At 42.8% G+C, this 26,643-nt stretch overlaps 1 protein-coding gene across 1 annotated transcript in view; it reads right to left on the bottom strand.

Annotated features, from left to right (window-relative positions):
• Positions 1 to 11,399: 11,399 nt before the first annotated feature.
• Positions 11,400 to 26,643, bottom strand: part of LOC311133776 (RING1 and YY1-binding protein B-like) — a 28,784-nt gene continuing 13,540 nt past the window's right edge. The window contains exons 3-5 of the mRNA XM_084167334.1: positions 15,723 to 16,565; positions 15,529 to 15,612; positions 11,400 to 12,822 (exon numbers count right to left, since the gene is read on the bottom strand). Coding sequence (XP_084023460.1) covers positions 12,573 to 12,822; positions 15,529 to 15,612; positions 15,723 to 16,565 — 1,177 coding nt within the window. The 3' untranslated portion in view covers positions 11,400 to 12,572. The remainder of the gene's footprint in view (positions 12,823 to 15,528; positions 15,613 to 15,722; positions 16,566 to 26,643) is intronic.

Below are 26,643 nucleotides of genomic sequence, written 5' to 3'. Positions count from 1 at the left end.
TGGATCTCTCATTATGATTGCTTTGCCGAGCACTCAGAGATTTGTTTGGATGGCTTCCAAATGGAAACACACATTTGGAGTGGTGCCAGGCTGTCAGCTTCTTGCATGATTTGCAGTGTGAATAATGGCTGCTCGTTGGAGAGAGAGGCCCATCATGCAGTACAGGGCAGTCACTGGAACCCACCAAAATCCTCCAACTGAGTGAAACACCCAGAGAAAGTCCTGAATTAATTCAGGGAGAGTTTCACATTATCCTGGTGATGAGTATGCAGAATAATTTCTGATTCTAAGACAAAAGCACAATTTTAGAGCCCAATGCTTTAAACAGACAAGACCAACTCATCATCAGCTCCCTAGATCTACACAATCATACAGTAACTGCACAAAATGCAGTAAATGCAGTAACATTGAAAAACACCCTGTTCACACATGAAAACATGACTTAGTCCATCCAGGAGTAAGGCAGGTTGGAGAACACAACACAAACCCAAAGCCTGCACAGACGCTTTCTCTCCAGAATCAACCAAGCTCTGTGTGACTACCGTGATTAAGGCCTTAGACTAAATGGATGGTGCATCCACTGCAATTTAGTCCCATTAATGAGAAGCCGGTGATGTTGAGTGTTATACAGTTCACATACTTAATAAGTGGAGTTCAGTGAGTAGGTCAAGAATGATTACACACTGCACCAGAGAGACAGTGAGCAGCCATTTGTTCAGTAGTAATTAGCCCCAATAATAGAGCAATGCACTGCATTAAGGGAGAGAGGATAGGACATGTTCAACCACTTTAACACTGGGAAATTAAGACAATAATAAACAACAATGGTCATCCAATTTGTATGAAGACAACACAATCTTTTTCACCCTCTGATAACGGTAAAACAACTGCAGTTGCACTGGGCAATCATTAGTCCCGGTTTTGTTGTTCTCATTCATTTCAGCATGACATCAATCAAAAAAGTATTCAGTAAAAAGAGACAATGGTAAAGCCTTTAGGCTAGTGTTGTGTAAGACAGCTTAGACAGCAACCGAGCCAGGTTTCAGGTAGTCAGGCCGTGTAAATGGTCCCAGAGAGCAGGTGAAGCTGAAACCAGGCCCTGAGGTGCAGACATGACAGATAGAAACGTGATAGCTATCAGAGGCTGGGTTTCTGACCTCCAGGTACGTCTGCTTTACAAGCCTCTCAAGGCGCCAGAGTTCATCAATAATTTACCGCACGGCTGTTCGTGTTAACACTATCCTTAAGCGCAGTCATTATGTATAAGAAAAACACACACACGAACGCACACATGAGCACGGACGGACACCACAGGAGGTTGGTGGCACCTTAATTGGGGAGGATGGGCTCGTGGTAATGGCTGGAGCAGTATGAGTGGAAAGGTATCAAATACATCAAATGTGTTTGTTGCCATTCCATTTGCTCCGTTCCAGACATGATTATGAGACGTTCTCCCCTCAGCATCCTCATGTGGCTCACACACAGAGATAATGTGAATGTTATGAAATTATCCTCATTATCTCATGTCATCATGAGAAGGTATAATATGCACATAATAATGGCAGGCAAAGATCATACAATATGGTCAGTGTAAGAAAGAGGATTCAAGGCTGTCCAATTTCCTAGAAAGTATGGATTGTCTGAAATAAACTATATACTCCATTTAATTTCAGTTCCTGGCACAAATATGAAGAAAATGTGTGGCAGCTGTAAAAGCAAATGGGTCCTCCCACAGACATGGTGGGAAAAAAAGAAGCCAAGTTCTTGAACAGAGATTTACAATTCCAGTTTATGAGCACTGGAGCTGCTGCTCAATAAATCCTTTATCATTGGGCTTTTATTGGAAGATGATTTGTTCTCAGCAGACAGATGGGGATTGTGTTAAAATCATTCTGACTGAACCAAGACGCGGTGCCATCCATGTATACAGGCACTATAAGACTATGTCAATAATTGAAATATAGTTAGTAGTTATGTGTCTATCACAAATCATGTCTGCTCTTAATGTGCTATTTGTGTTTTAGTCAACTCATGAGGAGCGGGTGGCAATCCGGTATTCTCACCAGTTCAGCTGTTGCTGCTGGCAAAATAACAGGTGTAGACTAACAGTGAAATGCTTACTTACGGGCCCCTCCCAACAATGCAGAGAGAATAATATAGAAAAATAATAACACAAGGAATAAATACACAATGAGTGACAATAACTTGGCTATATACACAGGGTACCAGTACCGAGTCTAGTGCAGGGGTACGAGGTAATTGAGGTAGATATGTACATATAGGTAAGAGTATAGGTAGGGGTAAAGCGACTATGCAACAGGATAGACAATAAACAGTAGCAGCAGCGGATGTGACGACTGTGTTGGTGTGTTGGGACCATGTTCATTCCTTAGTGATGTGGACATCGAGGAACTTGAAGCTCTCGATCCGCTCCACTACAGCCCCGTCAATGTGGATGGGGGCGTGCTCAGCCCTCCATTTCCCGAAGTCCACAAACAGATCCTTTGTTTGCTGACGTTGCGGGAGAGGTTGTTGTCCTGGCAACACACTGCCAGGTCACTGACCTTCTCTCTATAGGCGGTCTCATCGTCGTTGGTGATCTAGCCTACCACCATTGTGTCGTCAGCAAACTTAATGATCGTTTTGGAGTCATCCGCGGCCACACATAGTGGATGAACAGGGAGTTCAAGAGGGGACGAAGCACGCACCTCTGAGTTGTTGTTGCCTACCCTCACCACCTGGGGGCATCCCGTCAGGAAGTCCAGCATCCAGTTGCAGAGGGAGGTGTTCAGTCCCAGGGTTCTGAGCTTAGTGATGAGCTTGAAGGGCACTATGGTGTTGAACACTGAGCTGTAATCAATGAACAGCATTCTCACATATACTGGACATCAATGTAATATTGAATCTTACCTATCAAACTAAATGGTTTTTCCCAATTGATTGCAGTGGAGAAGTGAGATGTGAGTGTGGTGTGACTTGTATTCATGATAAGCAATGCAAAACTTTTCAGTGGAATATCTCAGGAGCTGAATCAGGGGCAGCAACATTTCTCGTATTTGCTGGAGTCTCGTGTTGGAGTGAGAGAACCTAATAATGTTCAAACAAGCAGTGGACCAACATAAACTTTCTAAGCACGCGTTCAATTCAATTTTCTTAAGTGAATTGTCTGTGCGTGCAGCTGGGCACCAAACAACATCAGGTATCAAATGGACCATGTAATCTCTTCTGTCAGCTGTTATAGTTAGAGTTCGAAGGGCATGTGGGGCTTGTAGACCAGCAACAACCTCTACTGCGCTCCAAGCCACTGCAGTTATGAAGGTGTTAACATTCTGCAGAGATAATCCACCAGGAACTGAAAGAAATGCAGCAGAGATTTCACTCAAGCGATTCCAAGGCATAAAGAAACAGTTTATCTCAGCGGTGGTGCTCAACCAGCTGAGTGCTTTAATTTCAGCTCCTGGATGGTGCATTATATAGAGAGGCTCTGACAAAGGTCTGACTGCTGAGGAGGGAGGGAGTTGAGAGCTGCAGCTCTATACAGGGCCTGGCTGTCTGAGGAGATGCAGTGGCTGTCAGTCATTCCCCCGGACCCTCTGGTGGCCCCCTCCCAGGGGCCTACTACCTCTCCTGCTGTATTATCTGCTCAATACACACTGATACCCATATTTCCAACCTGCAATACATACACATCCATAATTCATGCATTCTGCAAAATGTTAACATCTACCATGTGGTTGAGAATGCTAGAATCATGGGGCAATCTGGGAAACGATAGAGAAAATAGCTGCACATTTTCAATGAACTAATTGCTAGGAGACAAATGCAAACTTGGAAGTGAAGTCTGCATAGAGACAAAGAGGACGGTCTTGTTTTTAGACTAGCCTACCACTGATTCTGTTTGGAAGCAGACTAGTGCTGTGTGCTGTCAAAACAATACTTTGTAGTCATACCCAATCAATCAAACTGGTGTTCGAATGATGTTTTAACCATGATGCTTGATCTTGCCACATGCTCTGGATTCCCTGTTTAGCTGACACGCTAGCTAAGAAATCAAATCAAATCAAATGTTATTTGTCACATACATGTGTTTAGCAGATGTTACAGCGGGTGTAGTGAAATGCTTGTGCTTTTAGCTCCGACAGTGCAGTAATATCTAACAATTACACAACATATACCTAATACACACAAAAAAGTAAGGAATGGGATTTAAGAATATATACATATATGGACAAGCAATGACAGAGCGGCATGGACTAAGATACAGTAGAATATTATAGAATAGAATACAGTATATACATATGAGATGAGTAGTGCAAGATATGTAAACATTATTAAAGTGACTAGTGTTCCATTTCTTAAAGTGGCCAGTGATTTCAATAGGCAGCAGCAGCCTCTAATGTGCTAGTGACAGTCTGATGGCCTTGAGATTGAAGCTGTTTTTCATTCTCTCGGTCCCAGCTTTGATGCACCTGTACTGACCTCGCCTTCTGGATGATAGCAGGGTGAACAGGCAGTGGCTCGGGTGGTTGATGTCATTGATGATCTTTCTGGCCTTCCTGTGACATCAGGTGCTGTATGTGTCTTGGAGGGCGGGTAGTTTGCCCCCGGTAATGCGTTCGGCAGACCGCACCACCCTCTGGAGAGCCCTGCGGTTGCGGGCGGTGCAGTTGCCGTACCAGGTGGTGATACAGCCTGACAGGATGCTCTCAATTGTGCATCTGTAAAAGTTTGTGAGGGTTTTAGGTGATAAGCCAAATTTCTTCAGCCTCCTGAGGTTGAAGAGGCTCTGTTGCGCCTTCTTCACCACACTGTCTGCGTGGGTGGACCATTTCAGTTTGTCTGTGATGTGTACGCCAAGGAACTTGAAGCTTTCCACCTTCTCCACTGCAGTCCTGTCGACTGCTGTTTCCTGAAGTCCACGATCATCTCCTTTGTTTTGTTGATGTTGAGTGAGAGGTCATTTTCCTGGCAATGGCAATGTGAAGATAATCATGCAGACGACCCTCTCTGTTGTGATAATCAATAACAGCAAATATATCTGGCATAATTTCTACATTATAAATTAGGCACTACTAAAATATTTTGGATTGCAGAAATATCAGGCACATTCTCCTTCTGTTAAACCCATTGTTCAACATTGGGGGTCTTGATTTCTTCTTCATATCAAAGCTGCTTTCTTATCTGCAGATGTTCAATCCTTCCTCACCATATGTTTTCATTCACAGTGCAGTGCGGTGAAGTCTTGGCTGGAGGAGAAGAGGGGGTCTCCAGTGGAAGAGAGCAATCTGTTGGAAAATGCGTGGAGCAGAAGCCATTCTGAAGAGCGTCTCTCTCTAGGGGAGAGTCTGGAAGAGGCAGCGTGGAGAAAGCAGCAGGGAAGGCCAAATCCTGTCACTGGATAGCCTAAAGACATTACAAGGACTGTAATGACCCAAAAGAACTACTGCACAATCTGAGACTAGAGCCACAACAACAGAGGTGGAATAGGAGAAAGGTTTTATGATTCTACAAGGTGTAAAATTATACTTAATTGGTCTTTATTTTTTGTTGAGGAGCAGTTGAGGGTCAGGTTTTGCAACATAGTGCAAGCAGATGACGAAATGGCAAGCAATTGGCTAGCAACTCAAGATACCGTTAAGTTTAACTAATTCAAATCAAAGTTTATTATTCAGGTACAGAGTTTAGCAGATGTTATAGCAGGTGCAGCAAAATGCTTCTAATCATCATGTATCTTTGACTCATCTGTGGTGTCTAGTCATCCAGGTTGTGACAGACAGCAGATGGCTGCTGCTTCTGCTCCGAGCCCCTCCTCATCCCACTGTCTGAGAGCTCTGCTGCCCTGCTGCTCTGCTAACCAGCCACTGGGGAGGAAGGATTGCCCCAGCAGAGATGACTGGGGTGGGGGGTCTACGTGTAAGGATCCCCCGCGTCTCGTGTCACTGCACTGTGTAGAAGGAAATCCCCCTCATACACACACACTCTCACCTCCCTCCCTCCTCATACACTCAGACATCTCAGTCAGGTCCGAGTGACAGTGCGGGAGACGGCCAGGCCGGCGTGACAGCTGATCTGTGAAGGCAGCCAGAGATAACTGATAAGACATGGAAGCCACAGCTCAGGTCACTATGCTCCATCAGAGGAGGAAAAACAAAACAAAACTCCCAAGGAATAGATAACTTTAACAATTTTATTTGTGAAAAACTACAAGCAAAATTCATAAATATACATTTCTATTTGAAGCAGAGGAAATAATAAGGTAGCCTATAAGCGTTAAGTCGTGCACATGCCAGGAAACATGTATTATTCAACATTGTACAAGCTAGTAGACAAGAAGCTGTGATCCTTTGAAATTCGCTCCATACATTTCCACACTAGGGAAGTAATGTGACCATCTCATAGGGTGACCAATGACACATCAGCAAGTAGTAAGAAAGGAAACAGAAAGCAAACAAAAAAATTGATTAATATACTGACCCTACATACTTTTACTGAGCATTAACATGAAAAGCATTGTACAAGACATTGTAATAGGGGAAAATGAAAACAGCTTGTGGACAATTCCATGATAAAAGAGTGATGCTGAGACTCAGACTTTTCACCTTAAAATGTATGTCAAACAAAAACCAATGATTGTAAAGTTAAACAAACGATACAACTTTATGGACAAGGACACCTTTTTTTACCATTTTAAAACACATTTTACAAAAAAATAAACATTTACCTGAAGAACAGTGCAGATGCAACCCACTGGGCAGATGTAATTTCAACATCTAGTTTTGATTTACATTTGGTTGAGTTGTCAACTAATGTAAATTTAATGTGAAATTTAAAAAAAATATTCACCATGTCATTGGATTTAGATTTACTTTCGGTGTTGTTGTTTTTTTACAAATCCCTTACGTTGATGGACTTTTTGCAAATCCAATCAGTTTTCCCCGTTGATTCAACGTCATCACATTGAATGTTTTTGTTGAAATGACGTGGAAACAACATTGATTCAACCAGTTTTTGCCCAGTGGCAAAGTTTGGTAACACAATGACGGTTACCAAACTTTGGATCTACACTGTTCTTCAAGTAAATGTGTTTTTGTAAAATGTTCAGTGGAAATTGTTAAAAATAATCCTTATGGATAGAGTTGTATGGTTTGTTTAACTTTGCAATCATTGGTTTTTGTTTGACATACATTTTAAAGTGAAAGAAGTGAGTCTCAGCATCACTCTTTTACTGTGGAATTGCCCTTGTATAATACATTTAAATTGGAAATTCAAGAGATTAATGTTACTCAGTCAGTAAACAAGCATTCTATATTTAGGTCTTTGACAAACAAAGCTAAAAAAAAATGTAACCATCTTTACACAGTAAATTAAGGTTACTGGTCGCACAAGAACAGAACTGCTTGTGCGTAAAAGAAACAAAGGAAAAAAATATATAAAATAAAACAACTTAGCGCCAATGCCATTATTCTCATAAAGTTTGCTCTTGCACCATTTCAGATTATACACGACAAGCAAAGTTTTATATACCCAGCAAATGGCAATTTTCAATAATTTAACATAGAATGAATCAATTCTATAATAATGTCACAGAAGTCAGTCATGTGACTATGGTTGCGGGTAAGGCATGTGAAAATATGGCTTTTTAGGCCAATTTCTTCTGGATTGCATTACAATGCAAAGAGTTAATATTCTCAGTAAAAATGTGACCGATAACATATTTTTCTTCATATCTCAACCAGACACCTAATTAATTCTGTTCACATTGCATTTTCTTTGAATAAATCTGATCTTCTCCCTCATTCAATGTAGCCTAGAGACTCCATATCTTTGCACAAAATGTAGTTTAAATACATAATTATTACATATCATAATCATATAGCTGAACAGCAAAACGAAACTCATGGAGGAGTCAGAAGAAGTTAAAACTTATGCTTAGGCCATACAAAGTTGATTAACTGTTTAACGGATTTCATTGTTTTTAAACTGAGGCGACTGAGCAAATAAAAGAAAATACATTTAAAAAAGAATTGAACTAAAGCACCCTTAAGTACAACACCTAGCAACATTACCAAGAGATTTTTGCCTATTGGTAAAATGGTTTTGGAATGACAGTCACAGGGATCAGGGTTTAAGTCCTGGTCAGGGTACCCCCCCTAATTAACTACATTGGTGTCAGAAGTTGGATAGCACTATTGAAAGCCTGTCCTGCCACAGTTCATTCAGTTTTAGGCACAGTTCATTTTTTCAGAGGCATAGTTCTGCCATTTCTAATAATTGATGTGCTATTTGAAATATATAGCAGTCTTCTAAAGAAATCAGACCTACTCTTACTATAATGAACTGCTTCAGCTTCTATTCAGCTTGAATTCTACATTCATCACATCTCCCACTACCATACAAATCTTATTTTTAGACAGCGGAAGCAAGCACACACATTTTCTTCAGGAAATGTACCTTTTCTAGTTGCCATATTTATCTTACCTTAGAAGTGTTTACTTTGCACACTGACTAGCATCTATTGAGTTGCAATGTTCCATAAATTGAATGCCCAACTCAACTTGAAGTATCTACAAAACAAGTTTTGTAGCCACATAATCCAAAAGGAAGGCTACAGCTAATCTTTTTCCCTACAAATACTGTTCGCAATTCACAAATGATTATTTTGATTCACATGATTTGATTCACAGCAATTGAACCGGATACCAACAATAGCGAAGTGAATCGTTTGTTTCATCAACAAATCATTTAAAAGAATCAATTCATATGAATCAAATGAATCGTTAGAAAAATGTGTTGTTGAAAAATGTGAAACGGGCATCTGTTAAACAGTAAATCAACATTGTATGGCCTTATTGGACAACAAACATTGCTAATTCACAACGCACAAATATGATTATTGTATCTACACTAAATAGATAGTAAAGTCTTTACTACAACACCTGTCCTGTGGACTCATGGTCATGGTAAGTTAGAAGGGTATGCCCACCTTGCCTGACCTGCTTTAGAGATAAGTCTATAGGGAGAGATTGAACTGGCCTGCTCAGGCCAACTGGTTCTCTGCAGGGGGAGATACTGTACTGAGGACAGCGGAGCAGAGCAGAGGCTCAGAGCACCGGGCTTTACATGGCTCCAAGAGCTTCTGGACACTGCAGAGTTCCCACAGCTCACTGCCCATTGAATGCTTCTCATTGCCTCTAGTCATGGGTTCTCTAAGTAGAGAAACTGACTTGTGAGTGAAACAATGTTAAAGCGTTTTCTGTTCAGCTTATTCTCAGGTTTATCTAGGTGAGTTCCTTATAAAGTGGACAATAATTACACCATTTAAATGGATTATATTAGTCTTTATTTAAAATGTATTTCATTTCACACATTTTATAATTGCATCTCAAATTGTTATTCATTTGTCTATGTAACATGTCATTATGAAATTCCTTTGGTCCTTCAATAAATAAAACTAAGATATACACATTTATTCTTTATACAATTTAATACAGTTAAGAGGAAATTACGTTGGTCTATTTTTGTCTAAGGAGAATGAGAATTAGAACCATTTAATTGGTTATTTAGGTAAGTGTTTACTGCTTTGAAAATGCTAAACAAAATTCAATAACATTCTATTAGCTATATCATCTACTTGCAATGTTTCTGCCTTCAATTAACCTACATATTGGAGTTTTAAATATATCTTAGCAGAAAAAGTAACTCAAATCAATTCTCAATCGTCATGAACTGTCCAGGAATTTGCACTAAATAAACCAGAAAAATCTAAACTTTGTAAACCAGAGCATTCAAAAAGAACATTAGTAAACGTTCGCTAGGACTTATAAAAACCTGAAGTCCCTTAGCATAAGTTGGATATCATAAACGGTATATGGCATCACTATATTACAGTTCAAACTGTGGTCTTGACAGGTGATCTGAACTTTACAGTGCCTTGCAACATTATTCATCCCCCTGGGCGTTTTTCCTATTTTGTTGCATTACAACCTGTAATTTAATTAGATTTTTATTTGGATTTCATGTAATGGACATACACAAAAGTGTCAAAATTGGTGAAGTGAAATGAAAAAAATAACTTGTTTCAAAAAAATTAAAAACATAACTAACGGAAAAGTGGTGCGTACATATGTATTCACCCTCTTTGCTATGAAGCCCCTAAATAAGATTTGGTGCAACCAATTACCTTCAGAAGTCACATCATTAGTTAAATAAAGTCCACCTGTGTGCAATGTAAGTGTCACATGATCTGTCACATGATCTCAGTATATATACACCTGTTCTGAAGGCCCCAGAGTCTGCAACACCACTAAGCAAGGGGCACCACCAAGCAAGTGACACCATGAAGACCAAGGAGCTCTCCAAACAGGTCAGGGACAAAGTTGTGGAGAAGTACAGATCAGGGTTGGGTTATAAAAAAATATCTGAAACTTTGAACATCCCACGGAGCACCATTAAATCCATTATTAAAAAATGGAAAGAATATGGCACCACAACAAACCTGCCAAGAGAGGACCGCCCACCAAAACTCACGGACCAGGCAAGGAGGGCATTAATCAGAGAGGCAACAAAGAGTCCAAAGATAACCCTGAAGGAGCTGCAAAGCTACACAGCGGAGATTGGAGTATCTGTCCATAGGACCACTTTAAGCCGTACACTCCACAGAGCTGGGCTTTACGGAAGAGTGGCCAGAAAAAAGCTATTGCTTAAAGAAAAAAATGTGGTGTTCGCCAAAAAGGCATGTGGGAGACTCCCCAAACATATGGAAGAAAGTAATCTGGTCAGATGAGACTAAAATTGAGCTTTTTGGCCATCAAGGAAAAGCTATGTCTGGCGCAAACCCAACACCTCTCACCACCCCGAGAACACCATCCCCACAGTGAAGCATGGTGGTGGCTTTGGGGATGTTTTTCCATCGGCAGGGACTGAGAAACTGGTCATAATTGAAGGAATGATGGATGGCGCTAAATACAGGGAAATTCTTGAGGGAAACCTGTTTCAGTCTTCCAGAGATTTGACACTGGGACGGAGGTTCACCTTCCAGCAGGACAATGACCCTAAGCATACTGCTAAAGCAACACTTGAGTGGTTTAAGGGGAAACATTTAAATGTCTTGGAATGGCCTAGTCAAAGCCCAGACCTCAATCCAATTGAGAATCTATGGTATGACTTAAAGATTGCTGTACACCATCGGAACCCATCCAACTTGAAGGAGCTGGAGCAGTTTTGCCTTGAAGAATGGGAAAAAATCCCAGTGGCTAGATGTGACAAGCTTATAGAGACATACCCCAAGAGACTTGCAGCTGTAATTGCTGCAAAAGGTGGCTCTACAAAGTATTGACTTTGGGGGGGTGAATAGTTATGCACACTCAAGTTCTTTTTATTTTCTTATTTCTTGTTTGTTTCACAAGAAAACATATTTAGCATCTTCAAAGTGGTAGGCATCAATCAAATGATACAAACCCCCAAATATTCCATTTTAATTCCAGGTTGTAAGGCAACAAAATAGGAAAAATGCCAAGGGGGGTTGAATACTTTCGCAAGCCACTGTACCTTTCCTTCAGTCATTACAGAAATAAACCTGTCTCAAAGCAGAAGGTACCACACCTTCCCTCAACTGGCTAACCAATACTGAATCGACGGAATGCAAAAACATCAACAACTTTAGTGTTTTTCACAATAGCCTACACTATACAGTTAAGGACAGGAGACACTGACTGTATAAGATATAAGCTATATATCAGACTAAATCATAGACAAAGAAAGCTAGAAGCAAAGGTTTGGGTGTGTGTTGAGTTGACATTGTACGACCTTCAAATCAAACCAAGCAAGTTAACTTTTTATGCTGCACATTGACCTCTACATATCAACCTGAAAGACCACATGGAGGTCCAAACTAAAATCAGAGTGAGAGTGTAAGAGCGTGAGAGAACATTTCTGGGTTATTAGCACTTTGTTGGATCGTGTGAATGACAGTCCCACGTCGGAAACTGTTTCACAGTGTATCGATGTAGCACCAGTGTGTAGTGGTCTCAAGAGTCTTGTCCCATCCTACCAGTTCAACCATCAAAACAAGTGTCAAAGGGAGAGATAGGTACAACTACACAGCAAAGCTTCAACAAAAGAAAAGTCTCTCAAAGTATACGGGTGCAACAACTAATAAATAAGGGTCATAATGTTTCAGTTGTTAAAATGATGGTGGTTATTGTGCACAGCAGATCATTTCTTTACACAAAAACAAAATGTCGGCCACACGTCCACGTACAAATATCAAACAATACATACAAGTGTCAGGATGCCACCAGGGGGGGCGCTATTCCCGTCAGCCCCACTCTCCCGCCTGGGCCATGCTCAACGTGTACCCATGATTGGACGTTTCTCCATCAGACGCACGCCTTGGGCTGCTCCAATCAGACGGCTCCAATCAGACGGCTCCAATCAGCTAGCTCTCTCAGCATCCAGGGACGGTGATGGAATGAAGGCGGAGGCAGGGGGAGAGGCAGTGGTAGGAAGGTGAAATATCTCCCCCTAAGGGATCCGATCCACAGAGTCCTCTTGGAGCACCTGGACTGTAGGGCTCAGAAGGACTCGTCATGCCCCACAGAGAGCTCTCCTTTGGGGGTGGAGGCGCGAGACGAGCTCTTGTCCATGCTCTCGGAGCCGGAGCTCTGGTGCCGCTGCTCGGAGCCGGAGCTGGACGTCACAGTGGACGAGGATGTGGACGAGGAGCGGGTCTTCTCCTTAAAGTCCGTTATGATGACTGTCACGTTCCCCACCGTTATGGCTAGCTGCTGCGCGGTGCTCCGGTCAATGTTCTTCAGTTTGGGCCTGGTCAGCAGGGGGGGAAACACAGGGTTAGGATTACATTGATAAAACTGCCTTACTAAGCTACAACCACAGTGAGGTGGGCAGCACAGTGTGGGTGGTTAGACCCAACTGCTCATTTCACTGTATACTACAAGACCAACCAGGAGTAAGAGGGAGAAAGTGAGAGTGGGTGTAGAACATGAAATACCATTTATGAATCACTTGAGGTTTCCTACGGATTTGGCCTTTAAAAGGATACTTTGTGATTTTGGCAATTAAGTCCTTTATCTACTTCCCCAGAGTCAGATTAATTAGTGGATACCATTTGTATGTCTCCGAGTGCAGTTTGAAGAAAGTTGCTAACTAGCATTAGCGCAATTTAGGGGTGTAACGATCCATCTACTACATCGATGTATCGATTTATATTCATATGATCCAACTACATCGATCTGTGCTCGGCGAGTTGGCCTTTTGGACAACATATATCGATCTAACATCGTTTTAAAATGTAATAAATCGATTGTATCGATACTAGGAAATAACCCATTGGATTTAAGCACGTCAGACTTTATATGCAGGGGTGCACATAACTGGTACGCAGATACGCAAGCGCGACAAAAATCAGGAATGCGTAATGCCACTTGTGTTACTACGCGCCTTTGCGTACTTGACCGATCTTCTCATCTAACCTTACACATGACATGTTGCTTGTCAACTACTGTCAGGGATGTCCAAAAAGCAACAGACATTAAGCAGCTTCTTTGGCGTTTCGCCACCTACAAAGAAACGCCAACTGGAGCCAGAGCCGAAGAAAATACTTTTTTCGGAAAAGTGGCTCCAAGATGTGCAGTGGCTTGAAGCTAACGATGAGCGCACTGAAATGTGGTGCAAGATTTGCCGCTCAAATCCACATCTAGCAGACAAAACAGGTGCATTTTATAAAGGCTCAAAGAATTTCAACCATCCTTTATTTGACAAACATGAAAAGAGCAAGGAGCACACGAATGTGGCGCAAGCCATTGCTAAAAGCTAGCCGAGAATAAATGTCCAGTCGCCCACTTGCCAGATGGCGAGACAAGCTGAATGAAGAACAGCGGCAAGCTCTGTTTAATATTTTTCTCTTTCCATACTCCGGCAACATGCTGCGGTTGGAGACTCCCTTGTGCACATTCTGTGCACCGCACACACACTGGAGAATTGCGCGAAATCAGCTGATCGCAACGTTCCTTACTGTGAGACATTTCATCGCTCTGTGGTCAAGCTGCTGCAGTTTTATTTACAAAAAGGTGGAGAAAAAAAACTGCTGCACTGAATAAAGCTATGTGAAGAAAATGGGATCTCCTTTGTGGAACTGGGTAAGTTTCATAATACCAGATGGTCTGCATGGAGGCATGAAACACTGTTAAAAATATCAAGACTATTGCCAGCCATTAAAATGCAACTGGTTACCAGGTATTTATTTCAGTCACACTGGTTGAATTTTTGGCTAAAAGGTTACTGAATCGATTTCAAGTCACTGAATCGTTTCGGATCGTATCGTTCTAAATGAACCAATATCGTCCTTGAATCGTATCGACAACCACGAATCGTGATACAAATCGAATCGTTGTTAAAACGAATCGTTACACCCCTAGCGCAATTGCTTACTAGCATTAGCACAATGCCTGGAAGTCTATGGTAACAACTAGCATGCTCCCATAGACTTCCAGTCATTGCACTAATGCTAGTTAGCATTGGCTAGCAAAACTACCTCTAACTTCCTTCATACTGGATGCAGAGACATAAAAATGGTAACCATAAATTAATCTGACTCTGAGTATCCCTTTAAAGTAGCAATCAGCAGTTGAAACAATAATAGTGTTCTCCTCACCCCCGTTTCGGTAAAAAGCGGAGGAATGGGCTGGATAAATGTAACCACTCTAAAATTAATATACAGAGCTACGGATCCATAATATCAAAAATTATAATTTTAACCATGTTTTGAGACTATATAGTGTATGTTTACATTTACTTTGTTTACAAACATTGGCGTAAAACAAGCTTATATTTTGGGTTCTGATAGGGTTTGACAGTTGAACTAAGCTCCTGAGACATTTATAAGTTATATTCTTCAAGAATGCATGGGTACATAAAAATTAATTTATTAGTCCAAAAATGGATGTAGCAACCGCTGATTGCCCATTTTAGAATATCTTGTATGAGTTCCAATTTAAATCCCATGACAGATTCTCACAATGTCAAATCAATGCAGTTTTAAGAAAATAGAGTTAAGAAAATATTTACTAAATAAATACAAATAAAATTACACAATAAAATAACAATAACGATGCTATATACAGGGGTACCGGTACTGAGTCAATGTGCAGGGGTACAGGTTAGTCGAGGTAATTTGTACATGTAGGTAGGGGTAAAGTGACTATGCATAGATAATAAACAGTGAGTAGCAGCAGTGTAAAAACAAAGGGGGGGGGGGGGGGGGGGGGGGGGAGTCAATGTAAATAGTCCAGGTGGCCATTTTATTAATTGTTCAGCAGTCTTATGGCTTGGGGATAGAAGCTGTTAAGGAGCCTTTTGGACCTAGACTTGGCGCTCCGGTACTGCTTGCCGTGCGGTAGCAGAGAGAACAGTCTATGACTTGGGTGACTGGAGTCTTTGACAATTTTTGTCAACTGTAAGATACTGTCAGTACTAGTAGTGGAAGACATGCGTAAGAGGAGAATTACCCACCTAGAGATGTGAGAGTTGTTGGTCTTGGTTGTTGACTCCCCAGACTGTATGCTGGGTGGACTCTGATGAATGTCTGTCTTGGGTCTGCACAGGAAAACACAGAGGAGTATATTAGTAAAGTTCATGTCTGGAGAGGAAAGATGCTTGCACAAACACTGAACAGACATCTTATTCCTTTATAAATACACACTGACCTGATCTTTTTGATGCTTGGTTTCTTAGCAATGGGCCTGGCTGGGCTGATCTCTTTGATGCTGGGTTTCTTGGCAATGGGCCTGGCTGGGCTGATCTCTTTCATGCTGGGTTTCTTGGCAATGGGCCTGGCTGGGCTGATCTCTTTGATGCTGGGTTTCTTGGCGATGGGCCTGGCTGGGCTGATCTCTTTGATACTGGGTTTCTTAGCGATGGGACTGGCTGGGCTGATCTCTTTAATACTGGGTTTCTTGGCGATGGGCCTGGCTGGGCTGATGTCTTTGATGCTGGGTTTCTTAGCGATGGGCCTGGCTGGGCTGATCTCTTTGATGCTGGGTTTCTTGGCGATGGGCCTGGCTGGGCTGATGTCTTTGATGCTGGGTTTCTTAGTGATGGGCCTGGCTGGGCTGATGTCTTTGTTGCTGGGTTTCTTAGCGATGGGCCTGGCTGGGCTGATGTCTTTGATGCTGGGTTTCTTAGCGATGGGCCTGGCTGGGCTGATGTCTTTGATGCTGGGTTTCTTAGCGATGGGCCTGGCTGGGCTGATCTCTTTCCCTATTTCTTTCTCCTCCTCTTTCTCTGGCTTCTCTGCTTGGTCCTTGTCTGGCTTCTCCTTCCCCCTCTGGTCTTTATCCAGGGGAGGTTCTACTTCTCCTTCTTCTCCTTCTGGCCTCACTCTCTCCGGAAGCTCTCCCTCAGGGTGCTCCCCCTCCCCGTCCAAGAGCTCCCCGTCCGGGCCGTGCTCCATCTCAGGCCTCTCCTTCCTCTCCTTCTTGGGCGGGGGAGGCATCGCGTACTGCTGAGCCACCTGCTGGGCCACCAGCTGGGAGTTGATCCTGGGTTTCCTGTAGAGGCCAGGGCACAAACAGAGATTTGCAGGCAGCAGCGACTCCAGGCTCAGCTTACTCAGGACATGATGACCATGAGCAGCCCCTGCCTGACCACATAGCAACACACACTCTCTGTATCATCTTATAAGGAGTTTGCTGGATTGAGCCACAGTGCCTCTGTGGAGTGAAAGGGTTAATGTACACACACGGCTGGCTGGCTGGGTGTAAGTGACAGCTCTTGGTCGGGCTGGTCTGTTTGAAGAGTAATCTCACTAGCTCAGTGCTGTAATAAAATGAATGTGGGAATCACAAGGTGGGACATTTGCAGCCCGTCATTTACGTCCTCTAATCTGATTACTGCAGCGTTGGCCCCATTTGTCAGACTGGGATACACAGGGACGTGCAGCCCCTCACTTACTAGCTGGCTAGCCTACCAGAGCAGAATGAAGTCACTCTCTGTGGCTCGCTCTGTCGTCACTCACACACAGAAACACCTAGCCTTTTCTCTTTGAGCCAAACCATTCTCATTCAGCAGGCAAATGCGTTGTGAGTGAGAGATGGAGACAAATGAGTGCCTCGTATATGAATAAAAGTATCTAGGATAAAAGGCTCAGTGGGAGCTCATCACTCTTCATCCTGAGAGGTTAGGACAGGTACCTCATGAAAAACAAATGTACGTTTCCTCTCTTAAAAACACTTGAGTCAACTGAATGAGAACCCGGGGATTATCGTGTGAATAACTCCCGACTAAGGGCTGTTCTTAGGAAACAGCCCTTTGGAGGGTAATATTCACAATCATTCCTGGGTTATTGCTTTTATAAAACGGTTACCCCATTTTTTTTATTTTTAAGATTACATGTTTTCAATAAAACATTTATTTTCATTAGTCAATTAATTTTCTTTCATCCTTCCACCTGACGAAGTTGCTAGCCAAATGAGCTGGTCGTCCATTCCAAACATTCTAAGCAATAAAGGTTGCCAGGCAGGCTACAGTAGCTACCAACTAAAGCTAGCACACAATCACACCAAGCAGCTGAAATGACCGCAAATTGCATTCTCATTTGTTTCTATTGCCATTTCTTTGGATATATCCATTATAATGATCCTGATAAATGAATTCACCTGGCTCAGAAGTTGTCAGTCTCTTCATGTTCATTCTCTCTATGGCAGCTGGAGATTGCAAAAAAAACTGCAACATTGTTGCACAGGTCAGCGAGGAAGGCAGCAAGGTTTAGACTAAGCCCAACTGTTGCTTACCAAATGCTAACCGAGTAACATGGGGAAATAATGGCTAGACACTTTTTTCCTGGGGAGATTAAGTTTATGAATTACCAGGCATGGCTGTGGGACAGTGGAACTGTTAACAGGCATTACCCTGGGGATTGCTATCAACCAATCAGCATCCAGGATCCAAACAAACTGTATTATAACAGATTTTAAGTCCCTACGATTATATACAGTACCAGTCAAAAGTTTGGACACACCTACTCATTCTAGGTTTTTTTTCTTTATTTTTACTATTTTCTACATTGTAGAAAGATAGTGAAGACATCAAAACTATGAATTAACACATATGGAGTCATGAAGTAACCAAAAAAAGTGTTAAACAAATCAAAATATATTTTATATTTGAGATTCTTCAAATAGCCACCCTTTGCCTTGATGACAGCTTTGCACACTCTTGGCATTCTCTCAACCAGCTTCATGAGGTAGTCACCTGGAATGCATTTCAATTAACAGGTGTGCCTTGTTAAAAGTTAGTTTTAATGCTTTGAGCAAATCAGTTGTGTTGTGACAAGGTAGGGTTGGTATACAGAAGATGGTCTTTTACCAAATAGGGCTAAGTCCATATTATGGCAAGAACAGTTCAAATAAGCAAAGAGAAACGACAGTCCATCGTTACTTTAAGACATGAAAGTCAGTCAATCCGGAAAATGTCAAGAACTTTTAAATTTTCTTCAAGTGCAGTCGCAAAAACCATCAAGTGCTATGATGAAACTGGCTCTCATGAGGACCGCCACAGGAAAGGAAGACCCAGAGTTACCTCTGCTGCAGAGGATAAGTTCATTAGAGTTACCAGCCTCAGAAATCGGTAATTAAAGGAACCACTACTAAAGGACACCAATAATAAGAAGAGACTTGCTTGGGCCCAGAAACAAGAGCAATGGACATTAGACCGGTGGAAATATGTCCTTTGGTCTGATGAGTCCAAATTTGAGATTTTTGGTTCCAACCGCCGTGTCTTTGTGAGACGCGTTGTGGGTGAACGGATGATCTCCGCATGTGTAGTTCCCACCTTAAAGCATGGAGGAGAAGGTGTTATGGTGTGGGGGTGATTTGCTGGTGACACTGTCAGTGATTTATTTAGAATTCAAGGCACACTTAACCAGCATGGCTACCACAGCATTCTGCAGCGATACGCCATCCCATCTGGTTTGGGCTTAGTGGGACTATCATTTGTTTTTCAACAGGACAATGACCCAAAACACACCTCCAGGCTGTGTAAGGGCTATTTGACCAAGAAGGAGAGTGATAAGTGCTGCATCAGATGACCTGGCCTACACAATCACCCGACCTCAACCCAATTGAGATGGTTTGGGATGAGTTGGACCACAGAGTGATGGAAAAGCAGCCAACAAGTGCTCAGCATATGTGGGAACTCCTTCAAGACTGTTGGAAAAGCATTCCAGGTAAAGCTGGTTGAGAGAATGCCAAAAGTGTGCAAAGCTGTCATCAAGGCTATTTGAAGAATCTCAAATATAAAATATATTTTGATTTGTTTAACACTGTTTTGTTTACTATATGATTCCATATGTATTATTTCCTAGTTTTGATGTCTTCACTATTATTCTACAATTTAGAAAATAGTAAAAATAAAGAAAGACCCTGGAATGAGTAGGTGTGTCCAAACTTGACTGGTACTATATATACACACACACTACCGTTCAAAAGTTTGGGGTCACTTAGAAATGTCCTTGTTTAAAATTTTATGTCCATTAAAATAACATCAAATTGATCAGAAATACAGTGTAGACATTGGCGTACAGACTCAGATTACAGGCTCAAAATGGCCAGAAACAAAGAACTTTCTTCTGAAACTTGTCAGTGTATTCTTGTTCTGAGAAATGAAGGCTATTCCATGCGAGAAATTGCCAAAAAAAACTGAAGATCTCGTACAACGCTGTGTACTACTCCCTTCACAGAACAGCGCAAACTGGCTCTAACCAGAATAGAAAGAGGAGTGGGAGGCCCCGGTGCACAACTGAGCAAGAGGACAAATACATTAGTGTCTAGTTTGAGAAACAGACGCCTCACAGGTCCTCAACTGGCAGCTTCATTAAATAGTACCCGCAAAACACCAGTCTCAATGTCAACAGTGAAGAGGCGACTCCGGGATGCTGACCTAGGCAGAGTTGCAAAGAAAAAGTCCAGTTTGTGTTCTTTTGCCTATCTTCATCTTTTCTTTTTATTGGCCAGTCTGAGATATGGCTTTTTCTTTGCAACTCTGCCTAGGTCAGCACCCCGGAGTCACCTCTTCACTGTTGACAAGTTTCTGACCATTGTGAGCCTGTAATCTTACCCACAATTGCGGATGCTCCAGATACTCAACTAGTCTCAAGAAGGCCAGTTTTATTGCTTCTTTAATCAGCACAACAGTTTTCAGCTGTGCTAACATAAATTGCAAAAGGGCTTTCTAATGATCAATTAGCCTTTTTAAATGATAAACTTGGATTAGCAAACACAACGTGCCATTGGAACACAGGACTGATGGTTGCTGATAATGGGCCTCTGTACGCCTATGTAGATATTCCATTAAAAATATGCAATTTCCAGCTCCAATAGCCATTTACAACATTAACAATGTCTATACTGTATTTCTAGTCAATTTGATGTTATTTTAATAGACAACATTTTTTATTTTCTTTCAAACAAGGACATGCTCAAGTGTCATATACACCCACAGTGTCACCACACAGTGCCACCACACATACACACACAGTTCTCTACTGGAGGTCTGAGATGTGAGTGCTGCGTGTCCCGCATGCCTCCCTGAGCCAGCACACGCTCCAACAGCATAATGGACAACAGCTGGCAGATGTAGGTGGGGAAGAGCAGGGTCTCAGGGGCAGAGAGAGAGAAGACCAGAGAGTGCCATAGACACAGGGTTAGCCAATATTTGGCTCTCACCAGCACAGATAATCATATCACTGGACTGGGTCAGCTCAGTGAGAAATACCAAAGTATACCACACATTTACACACTCAACCATGCCTAAGTGGTGCATGGTTTGCCAGCTACTCAGGAGACACTTCTGCAGGCACAATCCACCTATGGCATCGCCTCCACATCTCATCTACTGAATTGCCAGGAGGTCCTCTTTATTGTCTAGCTCAGAGTGTGTCATGTTTAAAGAAACTCTCTGGAAGTTTGAGGGCAGATGGGGACTTCCATGCTTTCTGATCCTCCTGTCTGAGCCTCAGACTGAACTGATAAACAAGCTCTGTCTGGCTCATAGAAAATGTAGCCTACCTGTTGACTAGAATACCGATGAGGTGTTGACTGGTTCTCTCAGAGTCTGTTATGGTTAAGTGGGTCAGAACATGAGCAGAAACTTGATGACAATACTGAGTGGGGCTGTTCTGATGATACAGCTGGCGCTGCCCAAAACATATTTTTGACAACATGGCCCTCAGGCTTGAGTTATGGTTAATTTCAGATGCGGTTGTCTGATTACAATGTGTACATTGATAATGATGCATGGCTGATGAGTTCTGTCTGTGGAGAGGAGAGTGGTTTTAACAAGGCTGCTGGAGTGGTTTACTTTAGAGAGAAACAGCACATCCTAGATATCAACCCTTTAACTTTCTCTCTCTCTCTCGGTCTCCCACCTCCCCACTCATCTCCACCATTACTTACGCCCCCACCCCTCCCTCTCACCCACCTTTCTCTCCACCTCCATCTTTCCTGTGCTCCTGCCATTTCCCCACCACCTGTCTGTCTCTCTATCCCCGTTCTGCAGCAGATAGAGAACCCACCGTCTCTCCTTCGGGGTACCAGTCGATCAGAAGACAATCAATCGCTCCATAATAGGGCATCATGTCGTAGCGCTCGCGCTCCAATCAATAGGCAGGCTGTGGTGAATGCTGATGAGGAGGACCTTGTAGTGACTCCACCCAGCACAGCTGGCATGGCTCTGGAGCTAGCCTACTCACTCACTCCAGCAGAATCAATGCCAGTCACACTCCAGAGGAGAGGGGAGGGATCGACATGCTCACATTCAGTAGCATCTGGATGATGAGACACTCAAAGAAACCTAAGTGACTTGACAAGGTTTCACAACTTCATATCAATGTCAATTCTCAATACCCTTGAGGAGCCTCACTTGTACTCTTACACTGGCACCCAAAGTCACTTTGCAACAAGCACTCAAACGCACCAAAACTATTAGTCTCCAATGGCAGGGAATATTGTTGCCAATCCTTCACAGGATTTGGCAGGACGCACGCAGCCCAAACACTCGTAAACAGGTTCTCAGTGCAGCCCGCGTCCGAAGGGAACAGAAATAATTTCCTGTGGCAGGTTAAGCTGTCAGCAGAGCGCTGGAGGTAGAAAGTGAGCGTGATTGATTGATTAGCTCACCGCCTCCTTGGCCCATCGCCCCAGAGATTTGTGTCAGACGCAGCAGCAGCAGAGCTCAGCCCAGAGAGAGGGAGGCAACAGGAACAGCCCCAGTAGTTAAGCTGTGATTCAGTGCCAGCTGTAACTCAGCCATGGAATTGTTGCTGGCATGATCATGATCGGAGCGCTGCTCCCCGTTGGCGCTTACTCTACAGTGTATTATTAATTTAGCAGCTACGTCACTGCTACTCTGAACAACACCACTCTGTGACCCATTAACACGGCTTGCTTGCTGGATCCACATCACCGGGCTGGCCACACTCACCTTGCTGGTAGGCAGGAAACCAGAGCCACTGCGTCTGTACCAAGCCACTTCTCACTGAAAAACACCAGATAAGCCTAGACCGATTAACTTCCTCCTTTTCACACCTCCATAGATAATGATTGACAATTTCTCTGCTGACCTCCCCTTAAATTCCCCTTGATATGGGGTGTGGATTCTAACTCCCCAGGAGGCTATGAAATGACTGTCATCAGCACTAAACACTCTAAACCCAGTTAGACTGAGACCTATGGTTATACTGCCAGCCACACCCACTATATTGACCCAATCATAAGAGGTACTTCCAAGGAACTAGTCATGCATGTCAATATTACCCTCCTACCTGAAGAGCATAGCGAGTGGAGACAGAGAGATGCAAAAAACATACTGTTGAACTTGAAACCAAGCAGTGTTGTGACAGAATTTAGATATTGAGCACTTCTGTAGAGAGAGAAGAGACGGAGAGAGGCGACCACAGGAAAGCCCTCATTAACACGGCTCTTTATTTTGAGTGCTAAGTGGAGGACAGGCAATTACTCCCAGCCAGCCACAGACCCAGAGCATGCAGCAGTGGCAGCTCTAAGAGAGATGAGAGAGATGGGCCTAGACAAAAGGTCCCCTCTACCAGGGACAGCCAACTGTAGTCAGACAGTAAGACATCATCATCTGAATCTAAAATACTTATTTTGTTGTCCATATGGCAAGTCAAGCTGTGTAACAGCATTTCTTCTCAGTCAATAGAGCCGAGAGAGCCCCATCTGTGAGGTGAATTTTCTTCGTATTTAAGTCCCATCTTCTTCCTCTGTTTAGGCCTAATCAAGACTGGATTTTCTACTAAATCACAGCCATAGTGTGCACAGTCTTCAGATTCAAAATCGTGTGATCCATTGGGCTTCAGTTTGATCAGAACAGTTCCCCACACCATGTTAACGGAGCATCAAAATCTTGTTACGCGCCAACGTTTTCATGCTGCTGCAGTCATCAGTGTCAAAAATGTGTAGCATGCCTTGATCATTACGCATAACCCAACCCCCTCAGTACAGAGAGGGACTGATGGAGCAGAGGCAAAACTGGCTGCTCTGGAATATGTTAAACAAGCTGTGGCACCCAGCTCCCATAAACCAGTCTGCTAACTGTTTAGTGGTGTAGAGCCTGTTTGCTCCAGCCGGTCGCGAATACAGTACAGTACTGAACAGTGTAGGAGCCTGTAGAGAGCACCTGGAGTTAGGGCTGCACAATTAATCGTATTCAGATCGAAATTGCGATATTGACATGTTCAATATCCATATCGCAAGAGGCTGCAATTTTCTCCTTCTTTGACACTGTTAATACAAGAAAAACTAGACTGCGGTACCTCCTCCAATGAGAGGCGCTAGACCCTGTTCATTCACCCTCTACATGCACAGAGGATACTGGCCAATCACAAGCGGGCTCTCCCACTCTCTGCATGACATGCATATGCTGGCCAATCACATGCGTCTGTGTTGGTGAGGAGAGAAGGGGCTTTACCAAAGACAGTACAGTATGAGGTTCAGAAACTCTGTGGCTTTACCTCAAAGTGTGTATCTGAAACATGAGTGCTACTAGTGCTAATTAGAATTTCGATTTGGTGCCAAAGAAGGGCGCATCTTCAGTGGTATGGGAGTATTTTGGCTACCAAATGCAAGTGTTGTGCAAAAAGTGCCTCAGAGTTGTGGTGAAAACAAGAGGCAACACGACAAATTTATTCAATCATTTGAAGAATAACAGTCCCCTACTTTGTGGCAATTGCGTGGTAAAAAAAAGCACCTGACAGCAGCAAAGCCCTTAAGCCACAATCAGCCACCTACGTTAAACAGGCATTGATTGTCGATGCATTTTCATGTGTAACGCCCTACGAAAAACATCCCGCAGACACATAAAAATCACAGAGGCTATAACTTATCACATAGCCAAAGACATGGTTCCTATTTACACCGTCAGCAAAGATAGCTTCAAGAAGATGATAAACAAGCTGGACAGGACATACAAAATTCCATCTCAGCATCCCAAGTCGCCATCCCAACACTGTACAACAGAATTAAGGGTGAAGTTGAAACATGTCACGTCAAATGACTGGACCAGACACAGTTTTTGGACACAGGCTGCACCTTACAATCGGTAGGCTACGTGTTACATGTTTTTAAGGCACTTTGACTTATCATTTAAATTATAATCATGATTGAGCCTACTTATACATAATTACACAATCATAAGTTTCCTATTCCATCTGTAGCCTATGGCTGCCTGAATACATAATTAACTTAGGTTATTTAAAAACTCAAAATGGTGAAATAAGAAATAGGAAGTCAAAATGTTATTCATTAATTAATTCATAAGTGCTGGGCCTATAGTGCAATATTTTGATGATCATGTTAAACATGTATTTTTGTTAAGATGTAGGTGTAATAATCCTATCTATTATCATATGTAGCATATAACAATGTTAAAAAAGATCCGTTTCATTTGGTTTTGTATTCAGTTAGCACAGTATGTATTCATTCATATGATCTAATTTTTAGAAGTGATTTTCTCTACCCTGACACTTGGTTTAACCATGTCTGATGGAATTACGAAGTTTTCACCCAAGCATTTGAAAACCACAATATCTAGCCCCCCCCCCCCACAAAAGAAAATCACTATTAGATATTTTGTCCGAATCGTGCAGCCCTAGAGAACAGCTCCAGTCTGCAGCACTGTCTGCATGACTCACTGCTGGCTAGAGCCAAGGGCATTATTAAAACATTGAATTAAACAATCATCCATCTCCTCCAGACACAGAATCCTGCACCCCCAAGGGGGATGCCCCTGCATGCCTCCCCATGCCCCAGGTACTCAGTGAGCACAGTGGGCCCCTGCAGAGCCCTCCTCCTTCTCGCCCTCTGTCATGTTCACAGAGGAAAAGAGCACGACAACAAGGCAGCTGAGCATGACATTTAGTTCCCACGGTGATGTGCAGTGACAACTATTCGGGACAGTTGACAAAAGAGAAAAGAAATCGATGGAAATCTTTTTCAAAAAACAAATGGGGCAAGAAATAAGTCCCTCATAATTTTTTTATAAAAATAACTACCACCCTTTAACCCAGACCAGTGTGGGGCTTCTGAGTGTGTGTATGTGTGTGGCCTCCCACTGCGAGATATTCCCTCTGTCTGACCTTCAGGCTACAAATTGCTTCCCCTCAGGGTGATTGACAGCCGTCGTTGTGACAGCACTAAGCATGTATGAGCTCCCTCCATCAGAGGCTCCATGACACATTCCTCTGTGTATCACTTGCGCTCTCTCCGCCCTCGCTTTCCCTACTGAATCACGCTCTCTCACCCTTCTCTCTTTCCCTGCTGAATCATTATCTCTTCTCTTTACCTCTAGTCAAGTGTATCATCCACTTTGTCTCCAGTCCCCATTCTCAATTTGTATCTATTGCTTCCCTGCTATACCTTTTCTGTGCTGTCAGTCACTCACTCACTGTTTTTCACTCTTCCTTCCCTTGTTATTTCTCATTTCTTACCTCAAGCTCCTCTCTCTCCCTGCAGTATATCTCCTCTGTGTCTGCCTGCCTCTCCCTGTTATGTGAGGGGTGTCTGCCAGTGTCTGTTGGACCCAGTCACCCTGATGCGGTCATGCGCTGGCATGCTCTCTCTTGTGTAAACAGGTACTGTTTCAAATTAGCTCAACAAGTCATCAAGCAACACTGCTCAGGGGGACACAGCGGTTCACAGCAGGCGTTTCATGTTGTACAGTGCATTCAGAAAGTATTCAGATCCACATTTTGTTACATTACAGCCTTAATCTAAAATGTATTTTTAGAAAATAGGTTTTTAGAATTGTATGCACATTTATACAAAATAAAAAAAATCACATTTACATAAGTATTCAGACCCTTTACTCAGTACTTCGTTGAAGCACCTTCGGCAGCAATTACAGCCTCGAGTCTTCTTGGGTATGACGGTACAAGCTTGGCTCACCTGTATTTGGGGAGTTTCTCCCATTCTTCTCTGCAGATCCTCTGAAGCTCTGTCAGATTGGATGGGGAGCGTCGCTGCACAGCTATTTTCAGGTCTCTCCAGAAATGTTAGATCGGGTTCAAGTCCGGGCTCTGGCTGGGCCACTCAAGGACATTCAGAGACTTGTCCC

The sequence above is a fragment of the Coregonus lavaretus genome (genome assembly GCF_964263955.1).
Source record: "Coregonus lavaretus genome assembly, chromosome: 8".
In the NCBI taxonomy this organism is placed as follows: Eukaryota; Metazoa; Chordata; class Actinopteri; order Salmoniformes; family Salmonidae; genus Coregonus; species Coregonus lavaretus.
The sequence above is the reverse complement of the archived record's forward strand: the minus strand, read 5'-3'. Positions and strand labels throughout refer to the sequence as shown.